The sequence below is a fragment of the Halyomorpha halys genome, unplaced genomic scaffold, assembly GCF_000696795.3.
Source record: "Halyomorpha halys isolate HHAL.00 unplaced genomic scaffold, Hhal_1.1 Scaffold1930.1, whole genome shotgun sequence".
NCBI classification, from domain to species: domain Eukaryota; kingdom Metazoa; phylum Arthropoda; class Insecta; order Hemiptera; family Pentatomidae; genus Halyomorpha; species Halyomorpha halys.
Window position 1 is genome coordinate 118,176 of NW_027104913.1, and position 17,635 is coordinate 135,810.

General features: G+C 30.4%; 1 protein-coding gene and 1 long non-coding RNA gene across 5 annotated transcripts in view; one reads left to right on the top strand and one right to left on the bottom strand.

Annotated features, from left to right (window-relative positions):
• The window catches only part of Best2 (bestrophin 2), a gene marked incomplete at its 5' end in the record, with an annotated part of 72,926 nt that overhangs the window by 40,303 nt on the left and 14,988 nt on the right, over window positions 1-17,635 (bottom strand). Inside the window, 1 exon segment of one of the 2 annotated variants that reach the window (XM_014436462.3) lies at window positions 14,628-14,866. Within the exon segment in view, the coding sequence (XP_014291948.1) occupies window positions 14,628-14,866 (239 nt within the window). 2 annotated transcript variants of the gene reach the window in all.
• LOC106690874 (uncharacterized) overlaps window positions 1,884-17,635 on the top strand; it is an 18,372-nt gene continuing 2,620 nt past the window's right edge. Inside the window, exons 1-3 of one of the 3 annotated variants that reach the window (XR_001344684.2) lie at window positions 1,884-2,077; window positions 2,928-3,043; window positions 9,583-9,760. This is a non-coding gene — a long non-coding RNA (uncharacterized lncRNA). Of the gene's footprint in view, window positions 2,078-2,927; window positions 3,044-8,221; window positions 8,302-9,582; window positions 9,761-17,635 lie in introns of those variants that run through there. The other 2 variants (XR_001344682.3, XR_001344683.2) reach the window with 2 other exon arrangements.

Below are 17,635 nucleotides of genomic sequence, written 5' to 3' on the forward strand. Positions count from 1 at the left end.
GGGATTGTGTTTATGAAAAGAATGTTAATATAGTGACTGATGTGTAAAAGTAAAAAAAAATGTTCGGAGATGGCCAAACGTAAAAAAACCGAAACGTTACTAGAAGTTTGAAAAAAAAGAATATACACACATGACAATGTTAAATAATGTTATTTTTGAACACAGTAGCTTTAATGTGGTCCTAACCAGTTTTTTTCTTGGATCATTCTGATTGATAGTTAATGATTTAAAAATGAATCCCCACTAAAAAAAAACAAAAAAAAAACACGTTAATAAAGTAGTTCATAATAAATAAATAATATAATAAAATTAATAACCCTGAATCTAAATTTATCTCATTGATTTTTTTTTTTTATTATTTATTTATTGTAATTTACAACTGTACAAAATAACACAACAGGTAAATATGTAGTATGTTTCATATAAATCTTGAAAATCTTGGGAAGGAACCACCCATTGGTGGTACTTCAAACATTAATTTAAACTAGAAGGTCCCGTGGCCATCTTCTTTTTAGACGCCTCGGAGGATTATCAGGGATTGTTAAGGATGAAAGATTAAGAATTAATGGGTTAGGATGGTTGAGGTCTCATTGATTTAAAGTCGCTCTTATATTTTTTATTGTACAATATGTTGCAAATAATAATTTTAAAAACAAAAATCATTAAATTGTATCATTAAATTTCAGAAAAATTAACTTACTTCTTCAAGAGAATAATTTAGTAGGAAAAAAAAATCTTTACCTGCTTAAAAATATAGTGCAATAAGAAAAGATTCATTGGTATAGAATTTCAACACGCTAATTCATTATTTCTAATGTAATTTTTTCATATTTAATTTTTTTAAATCATATATGGTTTTACACATCATAGGTGCAAATCGTCATAACTTGTAATCAAGGAGAGGCTATAGATACCAAAAATGATTTGACTATTGTCTTGGTGAGTAATACACTGAAAGATAATAACTGTGAATGAGTAACATGTTTATTATAAATGGTATGTAAAGTTTGCAGGAAAGAGAAACACATTCCTTAGCGCTTACCTGTTTTCATTGACTATAATATTAGAACATTTCATTCATATATTGTTGCCCTTCTAGACACGTTTTCTAATATAAGAATTTTTTCTTAATATTCGACTAGCAATAAATATGTATTTTGTAGATTAATGTACATAAGATGTAGATTAATAACAATTTATTCTTTATTGACGTTTTTTAGCAAAAAGGATTTTTAGTATAAAGTAAAAATCATTTGAAATTTTCTAATGATATAATATTATAAATATAATAATTTCTAAATATAATATTATATTTTTATATTATGTTACAGTAGGACAAGTTAGGAGAGGCCCATTAGTGCGCATGCGCTAGTTTGAAGCGGAAAAGCATAACCTTTCCACATAGTCCTCTCTCCCTTTAGAGGAGTATTATTTTGTGCTTGTATTGTAACTTTATTCCATACTTTCCAAGTTTTCTTTTCTTTTTTTTTTTAATAATTGAACAAATCAATGAAGAAAAAAATTTATATTTCAAAACAATTCTTTTTTATTTATTGAAACAGCAATCTATTTATGAACTACTACTCGCGATTGAAATAATGCAAAACAGATCAAAATCATAAAAAAAAATCAAATTGACAAGACAGCTGCCTGATTATATAAAGGAGAGATGACAATTTCCTTTTCTTAAGAGTAACCTACCTACTCATCTAAGATCCACCCGTGAGGCTCTCCATTAACATGGTAATCAATTTTATTGCATGTCTGTGTTAGATCTTCCTCTCAAAACTAAAATAACTACATATTAATATTTTAATCAACCTCGTGTTTAATTGTATTGATCACCTGTTATTAAATAATACCTAATAAGACAAAATGGGCAATTGACCAAGTGAATCGAACTTTCTAATTCAAATGGTTGCCGAAACTTTCAATATTCATGTCCAGCGATCTTACCTTTGTGACGTCATTGATTTCATTATGGTTCTGATATATATAAGAAGAAGGTTCCACTATTGCCTAACCAACACAAGGCCTTCCTGGTTATGATTTCAAAACTGTTTCTAATGGATATCAGGTTATCGATCCAATTTACCATCTTCAATATTCGTAAGACGTATTTTATAAGTCTTGGTCTTGGCGCAGCATTGTAAGGTCAGTAAATAACACTGGGGCTATTCTTGAGAAAGTTGACCTCTGTCACTGAGTCTAATTCGGCGAAAATTATTTATAACGTCGTAAAGCGGCAATACTTTCTATTTGACTAGAGAGTTTATAAATATGACAGAATTGCAATGAGGTAGTCAGTGTTTCTACAAATGACTAAAAAAACAAAAGACACGTGTTCTTAAGCTTTTGCAATAATACTCAAAGGACAATGGAGTGTGGGAAGAATATATGAACTAAGTTACTTTATAGCTACCTAGAAAAATTTCCATCATTGTCTATTTCGATCAAACCATTTAGTCTTTGGGACAGGATTAACTTTAAAATTCAAAGTTTCTTAATCAGTAATAATTACTCCCTATGATTATGATTATCATAAAAGAAATAATGAATGAAACAGATCAAATTAGGTCTAATTGAACATTTTGTTTGAACATTGTTTTGGGTGTGTTTGCAAGGAGTTTAGGCGAAGTTAGTTGGTTCCAAAAATGATGAGATCTAAGTTAGTTATGATCTAGTTCTTGAGTGATTAAAAAATATATATTCATAAAACATGAAGCCTGAGTTAAATTTTCGTTATTGCCAACATTATGGGAAATTTTAAAATGTTCAGATATTCTTTTTTTTTTCTTAAGATTTTAGTTACTTTAATTCCTCTCCAGAAAATAAGGTTGATATCAGTTAGAAGTATTTTCACTAAAGTAACGTAGTGATACTAAGAGTTAGGACCGTTGGATTTACAAAACGATGAAAATTTGCAGTTCATTACTTCACTGAGAAATTGATCAGAAAAGAAAAAGCAGTATATGAAGCTTTAATAAGAAGGGGGAAATAATACAGTATAAAGAGAAAGGATAAGCTTTTGCATTCAAAAATCGTAAGTAATAATGTATTTCTATTTGAATAAATTTGTAAATTTATCTCTTATCCATAAACCTATATTCTGCTAGTTTTCGAATTCAAAACAACTATGACTTCAAAGTTCAGAGAAGAGAGTTATTTTTTACTGTTTCATAATGTTTCAAGTTTATATAAATTTAATATTATAATAAATTTATAAAAAGATACTTTAGCGCATATTTACGGTTGGATTTTATTTCTCGAATATTGAAAATGCCATGTCTTGCTAACCGAAGGCGTTAAAGTCTCTCAAGAACGAGTTGAAGTCGCCCAGAAACTGATGAGACAGCTAAAAAAAATTGTCCGTCATGTATCAAACAAGTTGTTTAAGAGACAATTAATCATTGAGTGCTTAACTTCCTATCCTTCAAGCAGCCAACCTACACTTTGAGTGGCCCACGCAGATCCGTTAAATAGGTATCTCTTATCGGAGATTTAGTAGCAAACTGCTTCCTTTTCGGTAACCGATTGTTTGGTGATTAGAACTAAATCCATTTGTTACTGATGAAAAGCAATAATATTACATTAAACTATTTAATTAACATTAATTAATTGATTTCGTATGTAGAACAGACCCATTCAAAGTGCGGCTATACTATACTAAATGTTCACGTTGTAGAAATTGGGGTTAGAGACAGTGGTTTTTTGTCACCTAAAGATACTATAAGGTCAAGAGCTCGCTATATTGAGGGGCTGATAGCTGAGCGGGCTGGGGCGAGGGTCCCAGAGCGCTTTGAAGGTTATGGGTTCGATTCCCACCTGGGCTGTTCAATGTTTATTTCGCGTCGGCCCCGAAAAATGAACCTTGACATTCCCACTCTGGGGCTGAATCGATCCTCAACGGAGGACTCCAGCAAAAAATAAAAAGAGTTCGCTCTCTTCATGGTCTGCTTAACTTGTAAGATCGAATACTTGTTATCTCAATCCCCTACTTTGATAATACACGGTATATTTATAATCAACCGCGTAATCCATTTACTAAAAACTTGTTTTTATTATTTGGACCTACATTTACGCCTTAAAAATTACAGATGAGGAATATACACCCAACTAAAATACAAAGCATATTGGCAGATTCATACTTTATGAGAAAATAAGCACTTGTTGACTGACCGCTAATGTCATCAACAAACAATGGTCAGAGGCCGCTCGTTACTTATTTCATTCATAACGCCAAAGAATTGATGGTCAATATTTATGATGAGAGTGCAAAAGAAACAATTACGTTTAAAACGAAATTTATTATCTTCTAAACAAACCATAAAAATATAGTTAGCATCATCTAAAAATGGTCATCATATACATATTCTAGTACTAACTTCAAAAAGTCTAAATGTTCCTAATAAATTCAATGAAAGTATTTAAATATGCGTATTAAAAATGTTTAACTTGCCCTGTAAGAATTTCATGTTTTCTCTTCGTTATAAATGGATAATATTAAACATTTTAGGTTCATCATATATCTATTACATTAATAATTGGATGAATTAATAAATATATTTAGATGAAAATAATGATGAATTACCGTTTTATTATTATTTTTGTATATTTATGAAATTTATTTTCCTAATGAATTTAAATTCTAATCTACACGGCGATTCGGTTGTCCTGTGAGGCTATAAGGTCCTGAAACCGGTTAAACAAGCAATAAAAGACAGGATAGTAGGGGTCCTCCTCATTGTGTCCTTTTCTATTTGAATTTATCTTTCTGTTTCCGAATGATTCTGATGTAATGTATTTCACTCTAGATTATACAATGAGGATAAATAGTTATCATTTAATAAGCCAATTCACTATTTTTTTTCTCAGGAAAATACGAACTTCATTCCCACTTATGTATTCCTGCATTTACCATAAATCCGTTTTTTGCGATATTTTTTATAATACGACCGGGTTGAACAAACTGCCCAAAGGATTCTCCGAAATGGTTGAGACGTTGCATATTAAACAGAGTCCTTGTGGCCCCATGAAAGTATGCCGCTTCGAAGCCTATGTGACATTAAATATAATGAGCAGGACGGAGTTCTATAACACTCGACTAACAAACCTAAAACAAAAGACCAAAAACAAATTAATAACAGAATATCTCATGCTTACGGTGGAGGTCACAATAAGTGGGTGCCAATTTTATCCTAATTGTTTTTGGTGATTCCAACTAAAAAAAATTGTACACGCGTTGCTTTTAAGGTACTAAAACAAAAAGTTTAAAACATTAATTTTTTTATAAATATGTACTCCTATTATTCTGTATCTACAAACACAGATACATTTTTCTTTTAAACTCAGAATGACAAAATTATAGACTTGACAAATGTTTTAAGTACCAGTTTGGTAACTACCATCCTTAAAGTTAGAAAATGTCTAATATAGGTAAATAGAACTTCATTCTGGGACACTGGGCCCCCTAGGAATAACAATTTGGAGCAATTTCAATTAATTCTACATTATATGAAAAAAAATTATCCAAGCTCATATTAATATTTATTATTTACATGTTCAAGGAAGATTGATTATCAAGGAAATGGATACATAATTGGTGTTTGAATGAAGTTAGGGAGGAAGATTTATGGATGGATAAGGGTAAAGAGTTCCAAAACAAGGTAGGTGGAACAGCAAAGGATTTTTCAAAGGATGCAGTTCTATGAATAGAGACGTACAAACCAGTAAGCTGGAATCTATTGTTTAACAGGTGGATGGATTAACGTAGAGTAGTGGAATCAATGATATAGGAAGGTTTTTTGATTAGGGATTGAAATATACTCGTAAATGCGTTAAGAAGATTTTATCTTATTTATCTTATCTCTCCTACAGATTATTTCAAGTAAATCACAACTCCGCTTATTTAGTCAGTCTGCTGGTGTAACTCAGGGTAGAATCCTTGGTCCTGTCCTTTATACAGTTTTTACAGCTGACATCCCAACCCATCCTAACACTATCCTTACCACGTATGCAAATGACACATGTCTATTGTAAGTGAACATTGATCCTTCCATTGTATCCAAAACCCTTCAATACACACCACCACCCTTGAAGAATGGTGCCTAAACTGGAGGATTGAAATAAATTCCAATAAATCCCACCAAATTACATTTACCCTTCGTCGTAGACCATGACCTCTTGCCCCACAGTATCCTTTAATAATACCCTACTTATTTCTGTGAAACAGATCTGTTATTTAGGACTACATCTAGACCAACGGCTTACATAGAATCCTCTACATAGGAAACTGCTCGTCGATTCCGACTATTACAACATTTACTAGACAAACGGTCGAAACTTCCAATCTATTAAAAAATACTGATCTACATGAGTATTATTAAGGCCTATCTGGACAAACGGAGTTGAGCTTTGGGACTCCCTTAAACCATAAAATTCATCCCGAATCCAATCCTTACAGTCCAAAATCCTTCGTAGAATCCTTAATGCTCCTTACTTTGTCACAAATCAAGTCTTCCATCAGGACCTCAATGTCTCATATGTCGCCGATTCCGGATACCAATTCTTCCATGATAAACTTTCCAACCATCCAAATCCACTTGTTTCTAACCTGGTTTCTCCTTCATTACCTAATAATCCTCCTAAGCATCTGAAAAGAAGATGGCCTCGAGATCTTCACCTCTAGAAATGTTATTGGAGTTCTACTGATGGGTAGATTCTTCGCATGTTTGTATCATGTCACTATATCACCTACAGCAAATTTACTTGTTGTATATATTTTATACAGTTGTAAATAACAATAAATAAATTTAAAAAGAAGGTAAAAAATTCGGATACTGGGAAAGCCAACTTAGTTCTAAATAGTAGTGAGAGATATGGGAATGCCTTGCAATTTGGAAGATTATTCTTATGATGTAGTTCTTTAATCTTTTTTGTCTCATTTCTTGTTCAATAGATAGTCATCCATACACTTATCCGTAGGCGAAATGTGAGAGAATAAGAGAAGATTCCAGGTGTTGGATATTCGAGGAAATGAATCACAGTATCTTAGGAGCTGTTTAAGGGTTAAAATTATTTTCAGGGCATTTGGGAAATGTGGCTATTCCATATTAAGTACTGATCAAAGATAATTCCAAGATTTTGTATGGTGTTTTTAAACTGGATAGGTTGTTGTTGAGGTGTATTAATGGATAGTAAGGAAGGAAATTAATTACACTATAGTCCATGAAGTTTAATTTTATACCATTCTGAGATGATGCTAAAAAGTTATATACAACAAAACAAGGATAATTAATGATAGAGAAATCAGAGGACTCGTTCGAATTCTAAATATTATTTAATCGAGGTTATAAAATCCACACTTACTCGTGAGCAAAGTATAATTATTATTTTTTTTTTTTTTTTAAATATTCCCCGGTTCTCACATCCAAACTGTTTATAAGTAGTTAAATATCAGCGAAGGTACGCGAAGAGTTCCAGGGATTATGTAAAACCCTCACCCTCTTAGAGCCGGAGGAGGGTGAACACGTGTCGGCCTTGACCGAAGGTCACCGCTCTCGCTCTGTAGGTCCTCACTCGTTATTAAACAGCGGAATAACGAAGGTAATAATCGATTTATTTCCCGGAGTCTTATTTACGTCTCAATTACTGGATTATGCTAACAATCATCCTTAGGTCACTTTTGATAGTTACTGCCTAATCGTCTTTTTAACAATCCGCATCTCTGGCTCATTGCTTCAAAGTTAAAATAAGAGCTACTGATGATTATATCAAATTTAATCTTAAATAAACATAAACAAAATTTTGTTTGATAAAAATATTATCCCTGTCTATTACTTTTTTTTCAAGCGTTATTTTTCTAGTCGTTTTTAAAGAGTATATTCAAATGGGTCTACCGGTTTTAGTGTTATAATTTAATAAAGTAGAACACGTAGATTTAAAATTTTGAAAAATTTATACGTCATCATACTAAGTAATGAAGACCTATTTTTCAGAGATTACATTTTTCACAATAAGTGATTTTCTTTTAAAAGAGAGAAATGTGTATAACAACTAATTGAATTATAATTAAGGCTTACAAAGTTTACCATGAAAAATTCATTAAGAAGGAAAAGATATTGGGAAAAAGTAGTTTGTAAAAAAACATAAGTTTCTTTAAATTTATTTAAGTTTGAATTCTCAAGTTTACTTATACATACTTGTATGTTTTGTTTTCTAGCTTGGGATTCAACATAAGCCTAGACAGAAATTCAAAGTCTGAAATAAACAAAAAATACACGGAGTTCTATTGACTCTTCTATGTTGGATGAAATTTCATCTTTTGAAGTTACTTCACAACTTTGCAAATTTTGAGGTTTTACTAAAAAAAATTACATTGGCAATTATTTTTTTAAGTTTGTTTGTTTGTTTTGAAAGGGCGTTTAACTGTCTGGTCATCAGCGCCCGTTGGTTGTTGGTTTAAAATATTGAACGTGAAGGTTAAGATATTATTCGACCAAACTAGAATTTGCTTAATACTGTTCGAATAACTCATAATTCGTTTAATAGTGGTAAGAAGAAGATGAAAAATATATATTCTAATGGGGGGCGTGTTATTTTCTGGTACGTTGATGGCTATTGCTTTTAATTCTGTGACAGTGACCGATAATCGTTCAGCAAGAGGTAGTGTTGTATTTATCTTCTGTAGGAACTTTCCAAAGAGTTTAGAATTGAAAATGGACTTATAAGTTGGATGCCAGGGTTGCAGGTATAATCGGGAATGATAATTTGTAGCTAATAACGTCTGAATAGTAGGGGTGATATTCCAGATTCAGCACAGAAATTTAATATTGGACTGGTCCTAAAGGCACCTGTAACACTGCAATACCGATTTCGGTGTTCTGAACGGTGTCGAGTTTGGAGTTAGTATATGGCTTTCGAAGCGAGCTGAGCCATACACAAAACTTCCATAATCAAGATTGGAGCGGATTAAGAATTTGTATATTTATAACATCATTGATCTATCAGCTTCCCCATGATGTTTTGCTGAGAACTTTTAAGATTTTCTTTTATCTATGCACTAATATGATGGTTTTTAAGTTTTAAATCCCGACATGATATAGTTTTATTGTTTAGTAAAATTATAATTATAAAAATATAATCTATCCTTGCTTTCTCTTCCATTCCTGACAATCCTCCAAGGCGCCTGAAAAGAAGAAGGCCACGAGACCTGCTAATGTAAAACGCCATTAGAGTGCTACTAATGGGTAGTTTCTCTACACGCCAGTAACATTCCATTTTAACTGAGATCAAATTTACTAAATGTATTATAATGACCAGTAGTAAACAGCAATAAATAAATAAAAAATCAGAATATGAAAACATAAATATACTCGAGTGGCTAATATTCTTGAAATAGTATTTAACAGTTTTAATAGTATTTAACTTATAAAAGAAAACAACATCAATCTTAAATCATTGTTCATCGAGATTATAAAAGTATTCAAGATTTTATGGCGTCTTTTTATTCTTTACTTATTGTTGTTCTTTATTTATTAATATCATTTTTAGTTGTATATCACTTATATAGTATTTTTACAGTATTCCAAGAGATATATGCTGACCTAGATTACGCCGTCTCCAAGTTTTAGTAAAAGCTGCAATTATCAAATCGGTACTCAATAATTTGTGAAGTTAATGATTGATACAAAAGTCGCAAACTTGATTTCTTACTGAGTCTTTTTCTCTTAATCTTTGGAAGAGATGTTTTTATAACTATATGCCGTATGACTTAAGTACTTAAAACTAAAAAGGAGTCATTGTAATAAGAATATTTACTAAACAACTAAATAAAGTAAACATCAGCTACGCAATCTTCATTCAGCTAGGAACTTGGAACAAATAAAACTAAAAAAATGTGAATTCCAGTAATGGTTAGTAAATATTAGATTTAGTTCTAACTAAAAAAAAAAAAAATAATAGAAAAAATAGATGAAATAACATCCGCCATGACGTCATTTTAACCGTCTGTCCTGGGAGTAGAAGGAACAAAGGTGTGAACTAAGAGACTTGAGGAACAAGAGTGAGTACCCACTCATCTTCGTTTCTGCTTCAGTCAAGGTCAAGAATATCCTTCCATCTCTTAACCACCGGAACTGAGATAACCCTTAACAGCTTCTGGTACCTGCGAGCTACAAGATTGCCAGGATCCGGATGGTTTTTCACACTTCACAATGAGGAACATGTGCTCGATAATTAAGAACAATAGTACTTAAGATTTTCAACTAAGTTCCCAACCTTCAAATAAGGATTTTCCTTATTTTCAATTGTGTTTCGTGAGAAAAGTTTAATATTTGTATTTTCTGTATTACAAGTATAATTTATTTATCTGTAATTTCTTGTGGCTGGCAGCTTATATTTAAAAAAATATCAATTTTGTTCTTTAGTTTTATTCCAAGGATATGTTTTAATCTGTTTTATTTTCTTAAATTATTATTATTATGTGATTTTACATAAAGAAAATAATACATTTAAAAGAAAAATACTTGAGTCCATTTACATATCGGAAAACATTAATTATACAGTGAAGGAATCTGAACCAACACTATGCAAAGATTTTAAGTAAAATTAATATTGATTGTAATAATAAAAACAATAGGAAATTTACCCATAATATAGTTGAAATAAATAAATTAAATGCCTAATCTGAGTGTCAGGAAGGTTACAAATATTGTTGTGATAAATTATAGTAGTGGAAATTAACTGTGATTAAAATTTTTTTAATTAATTTTTAATTTAATATGAAGAATTGCCAAAATATATAATAAGACATAAGCTAAGGCTTGGTTATTAATAATATTATACGATTTCCTAATGTTTTAATGTCGCATCGGGCAATTGTGGACTGAAATTAAAGACCTGGGCAGAATAGGTTGCATAAAGTTTTTTTAAAATTGATGTAGATCTAAAATTGTGGTAGGTGCAATAATTAATTAATATATTGTTATTCGTTTAAAATTGTAAAAAATCATATTTATAATAAAAGCTGTTTGTGATGGATTGTCCTTGAGGATGGCGAAATTGGCCGACTCGTCGGACTTATACAGAAATATAAATTGTTTTGAGACTAAAATTGGATAACATTTATTCATTTAAGCAATTATCACGGTTCCGTAACATGAGGACTCCTACCGGTTTTTCCGAGAGTCCAGGAAAAAAAAGAAATTATTTCACCCAATTTTCGATTAAAAATTGGTGACTCTGTTGGTCATAGTTGAGGAGGGGAAAAAAAAACGTCTGTTTCAAGGCATATAGAATTAACTTTTCATTCAGAGCTCAATTTCCTTTAAACTGCCTGCCCCCAAAGACCCTCATACCACATTATTTAAGGTTCATGAAGTTCCACTCTCAGTGACCTACAACTTGCGAAACCCAACCTCAACCAGAAGACTGAAGGCTGCTGCAGAACATTTTGTTATAATCTATATTTATTAATTCTATTATTTGCACTACTTCTATTTTAATTATTATTTTTTTTTTCTTTTTCAGTCTTTTTTTTTCAAATTAACTTGTTTTATTTCTTTTACCCAGGAGAAGCTAATTATCCGTTTTGTTAGGTCTACGAATGTCGTTATTTTTGTTATTAATTTTACTTTTCTCTTTAATTAAGAAGTATAATTTTTACCATATTTTTTTCTTAGATTATAACGTTGTATACAGTTGGGAGTGTCTTTTGTACTCTCCATAATCAATTTTAAAAAATGTAACGGTTATATCAACCATGTGAGGACCATCAGGCCGATCTGGCATAAAATAAATAAATAAAAATACCACATTATTTATATCAGAGTAAATTTTGCAATATTTTTGTTACAAATAACAAAAACATTCTATTATAATATCATAATATATATTAATACTAATATATAACAGAATAATATTCTGTTAATTTATTTTAGCAAATATCATGGAAACTGCTACTTGGACGAACTATGTGCAGGTGTCTATCAGCTCCCAATTGAGGATTAATAGCAGGAATAGGGATAGCAGTTAGACGATAATCGCCAAAATTAATTCGTAAAATGTTAATTTATATTTGTGACAAACTTTTGGTTTCTGAAAAACTATATATTAGGCACTATCGGATGTACAGATTCCTATTAAGACCCAAATTAAAGCTCGTTGAGTGTGCTATAACTTAGTTAATAACGTTTACCTACATAGGAGCAACAATTTTCATATTCTCCAACAATAATTCAAAATATATTGGCTTTTTGTTATTTTCAAAATAACTAATCTCGAGAACCATCGAACTTACAGTACTGTATTAGAGCTCATATTATTTTTTTTTTAAGTTTTTTAGTGGTGTATGTAGTTTTAAGGATATGGAGCTTGGAATGAAAAATTAGAGATAATTTTTCGCCTTTAAATGTTAGATCTAAAAAAAATTTAGATTTTTCTCGAATAAAATAAACTTCCTGTGCATCTTAAATACTTCGATATTTAGTTTTAATGATATTTTACGTATCCCTTTTATAGTCTAGATAAAAATTGAACCTTTTTGAATTTTTACCTATACTAAGAAATTTTGCTACGAAGTTGGTAGTGGGTGACTATTAGGAATTGATTTGAACTCAATTGAAGGTTCTACAAATCCAATAAGCCAAAAGGCGCCAGGAAAACGTGCTTCAGCTCCGACTATAATGGAACGGGATTCCCCTTCATCATATTTTAGGTTTCTGAATTGGAAAGTTCTCATTTCTTATGACAGTGATTCTTAGTAAGTGTTTCTAACCTACGAGTTAAACTATTTTTTAATCGTAGGGGTGACCAGCAGTTTTCCTCAAGTTTCGTATAATCAAATGAACAAGTTCTAAAAGTATTATTTCATATCAAACTATTTAGGAAAAAGGATTTTCTGAAATATCAATCTAAATGTCCTCTTTTAGTAGTTCATTAATATATTATATATTAAGTTATAATTTTAAAGGAGTTACTTAAACTAAGACGTCTTTTGGTCCTTTTCTTTCACTATGTTAGTTCTAAATCAACTCAGTCCATTATGCAGGAGACTCTTAAAATTGATTAGGAGTAAAAGTATGAGAAAAAACAAGCTATTTAACCATTAGTTTATGTGTTTGAAATAAGAATATTATAATTATATTATTTCAATTTCTTGAGACAAGGTAATTATTTATTAAATAAATCAAAACTTGTATCCCTTTTTGTCTCAACACTTTTTATTTTTCAACAGTCCAATATTTCGGCCATTTTAGCCATCCTCAAGGACATCTTCAATTATAATTTCTTCCTCACATTAAATTTAGAATTACTTTTGCAGGCTATTCTGCCCAGGTCATATAAATGGTTTGTGTATATGGTAGTGATTTTGTGTGGATAATTTTATATAAGAAGAATTAAATATTTATGATTTTAAATTTTAAAAAAAACAAACAGATTTTTAACTTATAATTAATGAATGACCTGAGCAGAATAGCCTGCAAAAATAATTCTAAATTTAATGTGAGGAAGAAATTATAATTGAAGATGTCCTTGAGGATGGCTAAAATGGCCGAAACGTTGGACTGATGAAAAATAAAAAGTGTTAAGACAAAAAAGGAAACAAGTTTTGATTTATTTATTAAATAAGAATATTATTAATGAATCAACTTGAGCATAATAGCCTGTAGAAGAAACAAAACTAATTTTTTTTTTAAGGCAATCCACGTTGAAGGTGACGTTTGCCTGCTTATCTATAGGTGACTAACCTATTCTAACCATGGTAAAGTTTTTCATTTTGTGTGACCGCCACTTAATCAAAAAGTCAACGCCCCAAGACCGTACTCGAATCTGTACCGCCCGCAGACCTAGACTTGCGCCTAACCCCTGAGCTACGGTGTAGTGAAGTAAATCTTTGATATAGAAGACAGATAAAGGGATTAGAAGGAGTTGAATTTCAATATAAGTTCAATTTTGTTATTCAAACAGTGTCAACTGAGTGATTCGCTGAAATCGTATATGAATTTTATTAGAATGTGTGGTTTTCTCATACTATAATATCTATCTGGCTTACAATCCATAAATAACATGTTATTCCAACTTCAATTAATGTTCCATCAGGAATCACCAATATACAGTCTTCACTTAATTATGAATATGTCAGCATGAATTCTACTTTAGCACTAATTTAAATGTCTACAAAGGTTTAAGCGAGACTGTGCTTTTGTTCAGATACATAAGCATAGCAACAAAGGATATAAAAAGTATATCAATTATCTATCAATTTTGGGAGAGAAATAAAAACAACCAGCAAAATTGTTGTGTCAATTCCGGCTTTGTTAGGGTAAACATACTTACATATAAAGATTATTGAAGTTCAGAATCACTTAGCAGCGATATATATATATATATTCCATTAATGTCTAAATGATAAGTAATAAAAGTGAAACAGAAGGTTCAAGTTAAAAGTTCGTTTTAAGAAAGAGTTATGCACACGTACTTGCACCTTGTCAGTATTTTTGTACATGCACATGATCCTGCATAGCATAAAAAACGCATCCAGTTAATCTTTACCTGTAAATGTTGACACCTGAAAATATCTCAAAAGTGAAGAAGAGTACGTTAAGTATTAAGTACTAAGCACTTACCTGAGTGTAGACGAGCGGGACCGTCACGTTATCGTACCCGATGAGACTGCCCAACCTCCACCTGATATCAGACATTTCCATGAGGATCGTCTGCACGAGATGGTCGGAGGATATCAAGGCATCCTTCCTGGCCCTGTTGATGATGTTAGTGGCCCAGGTGAGGGGAAGCCAGTACTTCGCCATCGGGTGCCGTTCGTCCAACATCTCGAAGATCTTCTTCTCACTCTCCATCATGAGACCTGATCATCCCAGCCTATTCGTCAGCCATTATACTAAGTCCCCCCTGAGGTCATGCATTGCCTAATTTTCAATGTGGCTTAGTAAATTTTTTATTTGTCTAAAGAAGTTCAAATTTCGCAATTAATCTACCTTTTTACAACAGATGTTTGCTTGAATACTCAAAATGAATCCCTAATTAAGAACATTAAAAGAGAAAATGCTCTTTCAACCTGTTTCATGGAAAATAATGCATGAAATGTAGATGATGTTGGAAACATAAGAACTAACTGACATTAGCAGATACTGTTGCTTTTCCTCTCTGAGCTGGAGAACTGGAACTAAGAAAATCACAGAATTTCCAACTGCAAAGAAACATATACTTTTTCTGCTCAGTATATATGTATTATTATTTTAAATTAGTTAAATCATTAAAGTTTAAGTGTTTATGTACTCAAAATGTACTCCTGAAGGAATTTGTAACTTGGTATAAGTATTGTAGGAAAACACACTTTTATAACAAATAAATGAAAGTTATAATATGCATAAGTAATAATTGTCGAATATTTTTTCATATCGGAACTTCCTCAAAAAATTATTTCTAAGTTTGTTCAGAGTAACTTAAGAATTGGTCCACTGCTATAGGTTATACAGATTGAAAATGAGCTACTGAGAAGGGAAATATATCCAGCTCATATAACACACATCTGCAAATAATTTAATAAATTGTTTCCTTCACTCGGCTGAATTATTAAGTTACGCATTCGACTAATAATTTAATGTTCTTTAATTTTAACTTTATTTACTATGACCCACCTTTTAGAATTCATAGATTAAAAAATACCTAAAATTTCCAATTCCATATTTTATCAAAAAAATTGACTGCATCATAATCTTTTCATAACTGTTCTTTCACGCGTTAAGTTTAGATTCCTATTATTGTAACTTCAGTTTTAGACAAAATAAAAAAAAAAAAAAAAAAAAAAAAAAAAAAGTTGTTTGATTTACAAAGGCTTACAGTTTATGACATACCATTTGACCGAATAAGTAAATTATGGTTCTCATTCTAAGCAGAATTTAATTCTGTTTATTTTCTGATACTGAAAATTTTTGATTAGAATACACCGCTTAGGTTTTATAGGCAAACAATATTTAATTCGTTATTTTATTAAATTTATCAGCTATTTAGTAAGAGTTTTACAATTATCAGAAATTTGTTTCTGTCTTAAGTGATATAGTATATAATTTTTAAAATTATTTGCAAACATTCATTCTATGCTCTGGATTTTATGCATCGAACTCCTCTACTGTGGATAATAAGTTGGTTCTTCTCCTCTGTGTGCACTCTTTTAATGAGTATTCTATTAAGAGCCAATTCTAAATTAGTCTCAAACATACTTATTTTATTTTATTTTATATAGTTTATTAATACTATATATTATATTTAGTCTGCATTATCTTATATTTTTAGCTCCTTTTTTCGGTGTTAAGTTGGTTATTTTTACCGATGTTACCGATATAATTTAAAACGTGTTTAATTCTTCCTTAAATAAAATATATTTTTCCTTAGATTCAAATCTATAATCTTATATTTATCAGAATTATTATCCCATCTTAAAAACAGGGAAATTATTACCTTCTTGCTTTGTCATATTTTTAAATTGCAATAAAAATATTCTCTTAAAGTTATAAGTTTTACTGGATAAGTTTTATTAAAGTAATTAGATATAGTGAATGGAAAATCCTCTTCCTCATTTAAATTTTATTTAATTACATCTAATGACGACGTTCCAGTGCATAACCCGTAACCATCATCAGGTATCTACAAATAAATTCACAATATTCATCCTATGCATACAATAATTAATAAATATACCACAATATTTTTTTTTATTTAAAACAATTACTTGTTAGTTCTCCTTATTAGTCTTAAATTATTAACAATAAAAATAATGTTGTCCATAATATAAAAAAAATAATTAAAATTTTAAAACATAATTATAAATAAGGAGATCTAAATATTATGTGTAATCAAATAAAATGAAATAAATTTAAATAAAGAAGAGGGCTTAACATTCACTATATATTATTAATTAAACAAAAATATTGCTTAATTATTGAAATACCTTTTTGAGTCTTGTTAGTTAAATAAAACTAAGTTTTATTAAAATGCAATCCATCCTTTTTTTTCAGTTCATAAACACTGAATATTATAGTCATAATTATCAACAATATTAAAGTTTAGTTATCAAACTGTTATAAAAATTTTTAATTATTTTATAAAGGAAAAACATTTTATGAGCAGAAAAAGATACAAACAGACTAACTACAACATAGGACATCAATGCTCTGTCGCCACAAGTTATCATGAAGGTTGAGCTGCACCAATACAATTCAAGACAATTACAAGTAATCATAAACACACATACGAAGCAACAGACAAAACACAGATGCCATTGAACATTGCATTAATTAGACACAGCATGGACATTGGTTCCATATCGTCTGCAATGTTAAAAGGGTTTTACCAAGGAAAAAGCTACTCATTTATTAGGAAATTAGCTACTATTAAAAGTATAGTTTTATTTCTGCAGTTAGAAGCAAGACAAACGGTTTCAAACTAATAGTTGGTGCAAACTAGCCACTAATAAATAATTGCTAAAATTTTAAAGCAACTCGAAAATTTATTAGTGTTAGTTTTAAAAAAAATTAAACACGTTGAATTACCATCATTCAACAAACACACTGGTTTAACGAGCGTTCAATAATTGAAATATTTATCAATTTATATA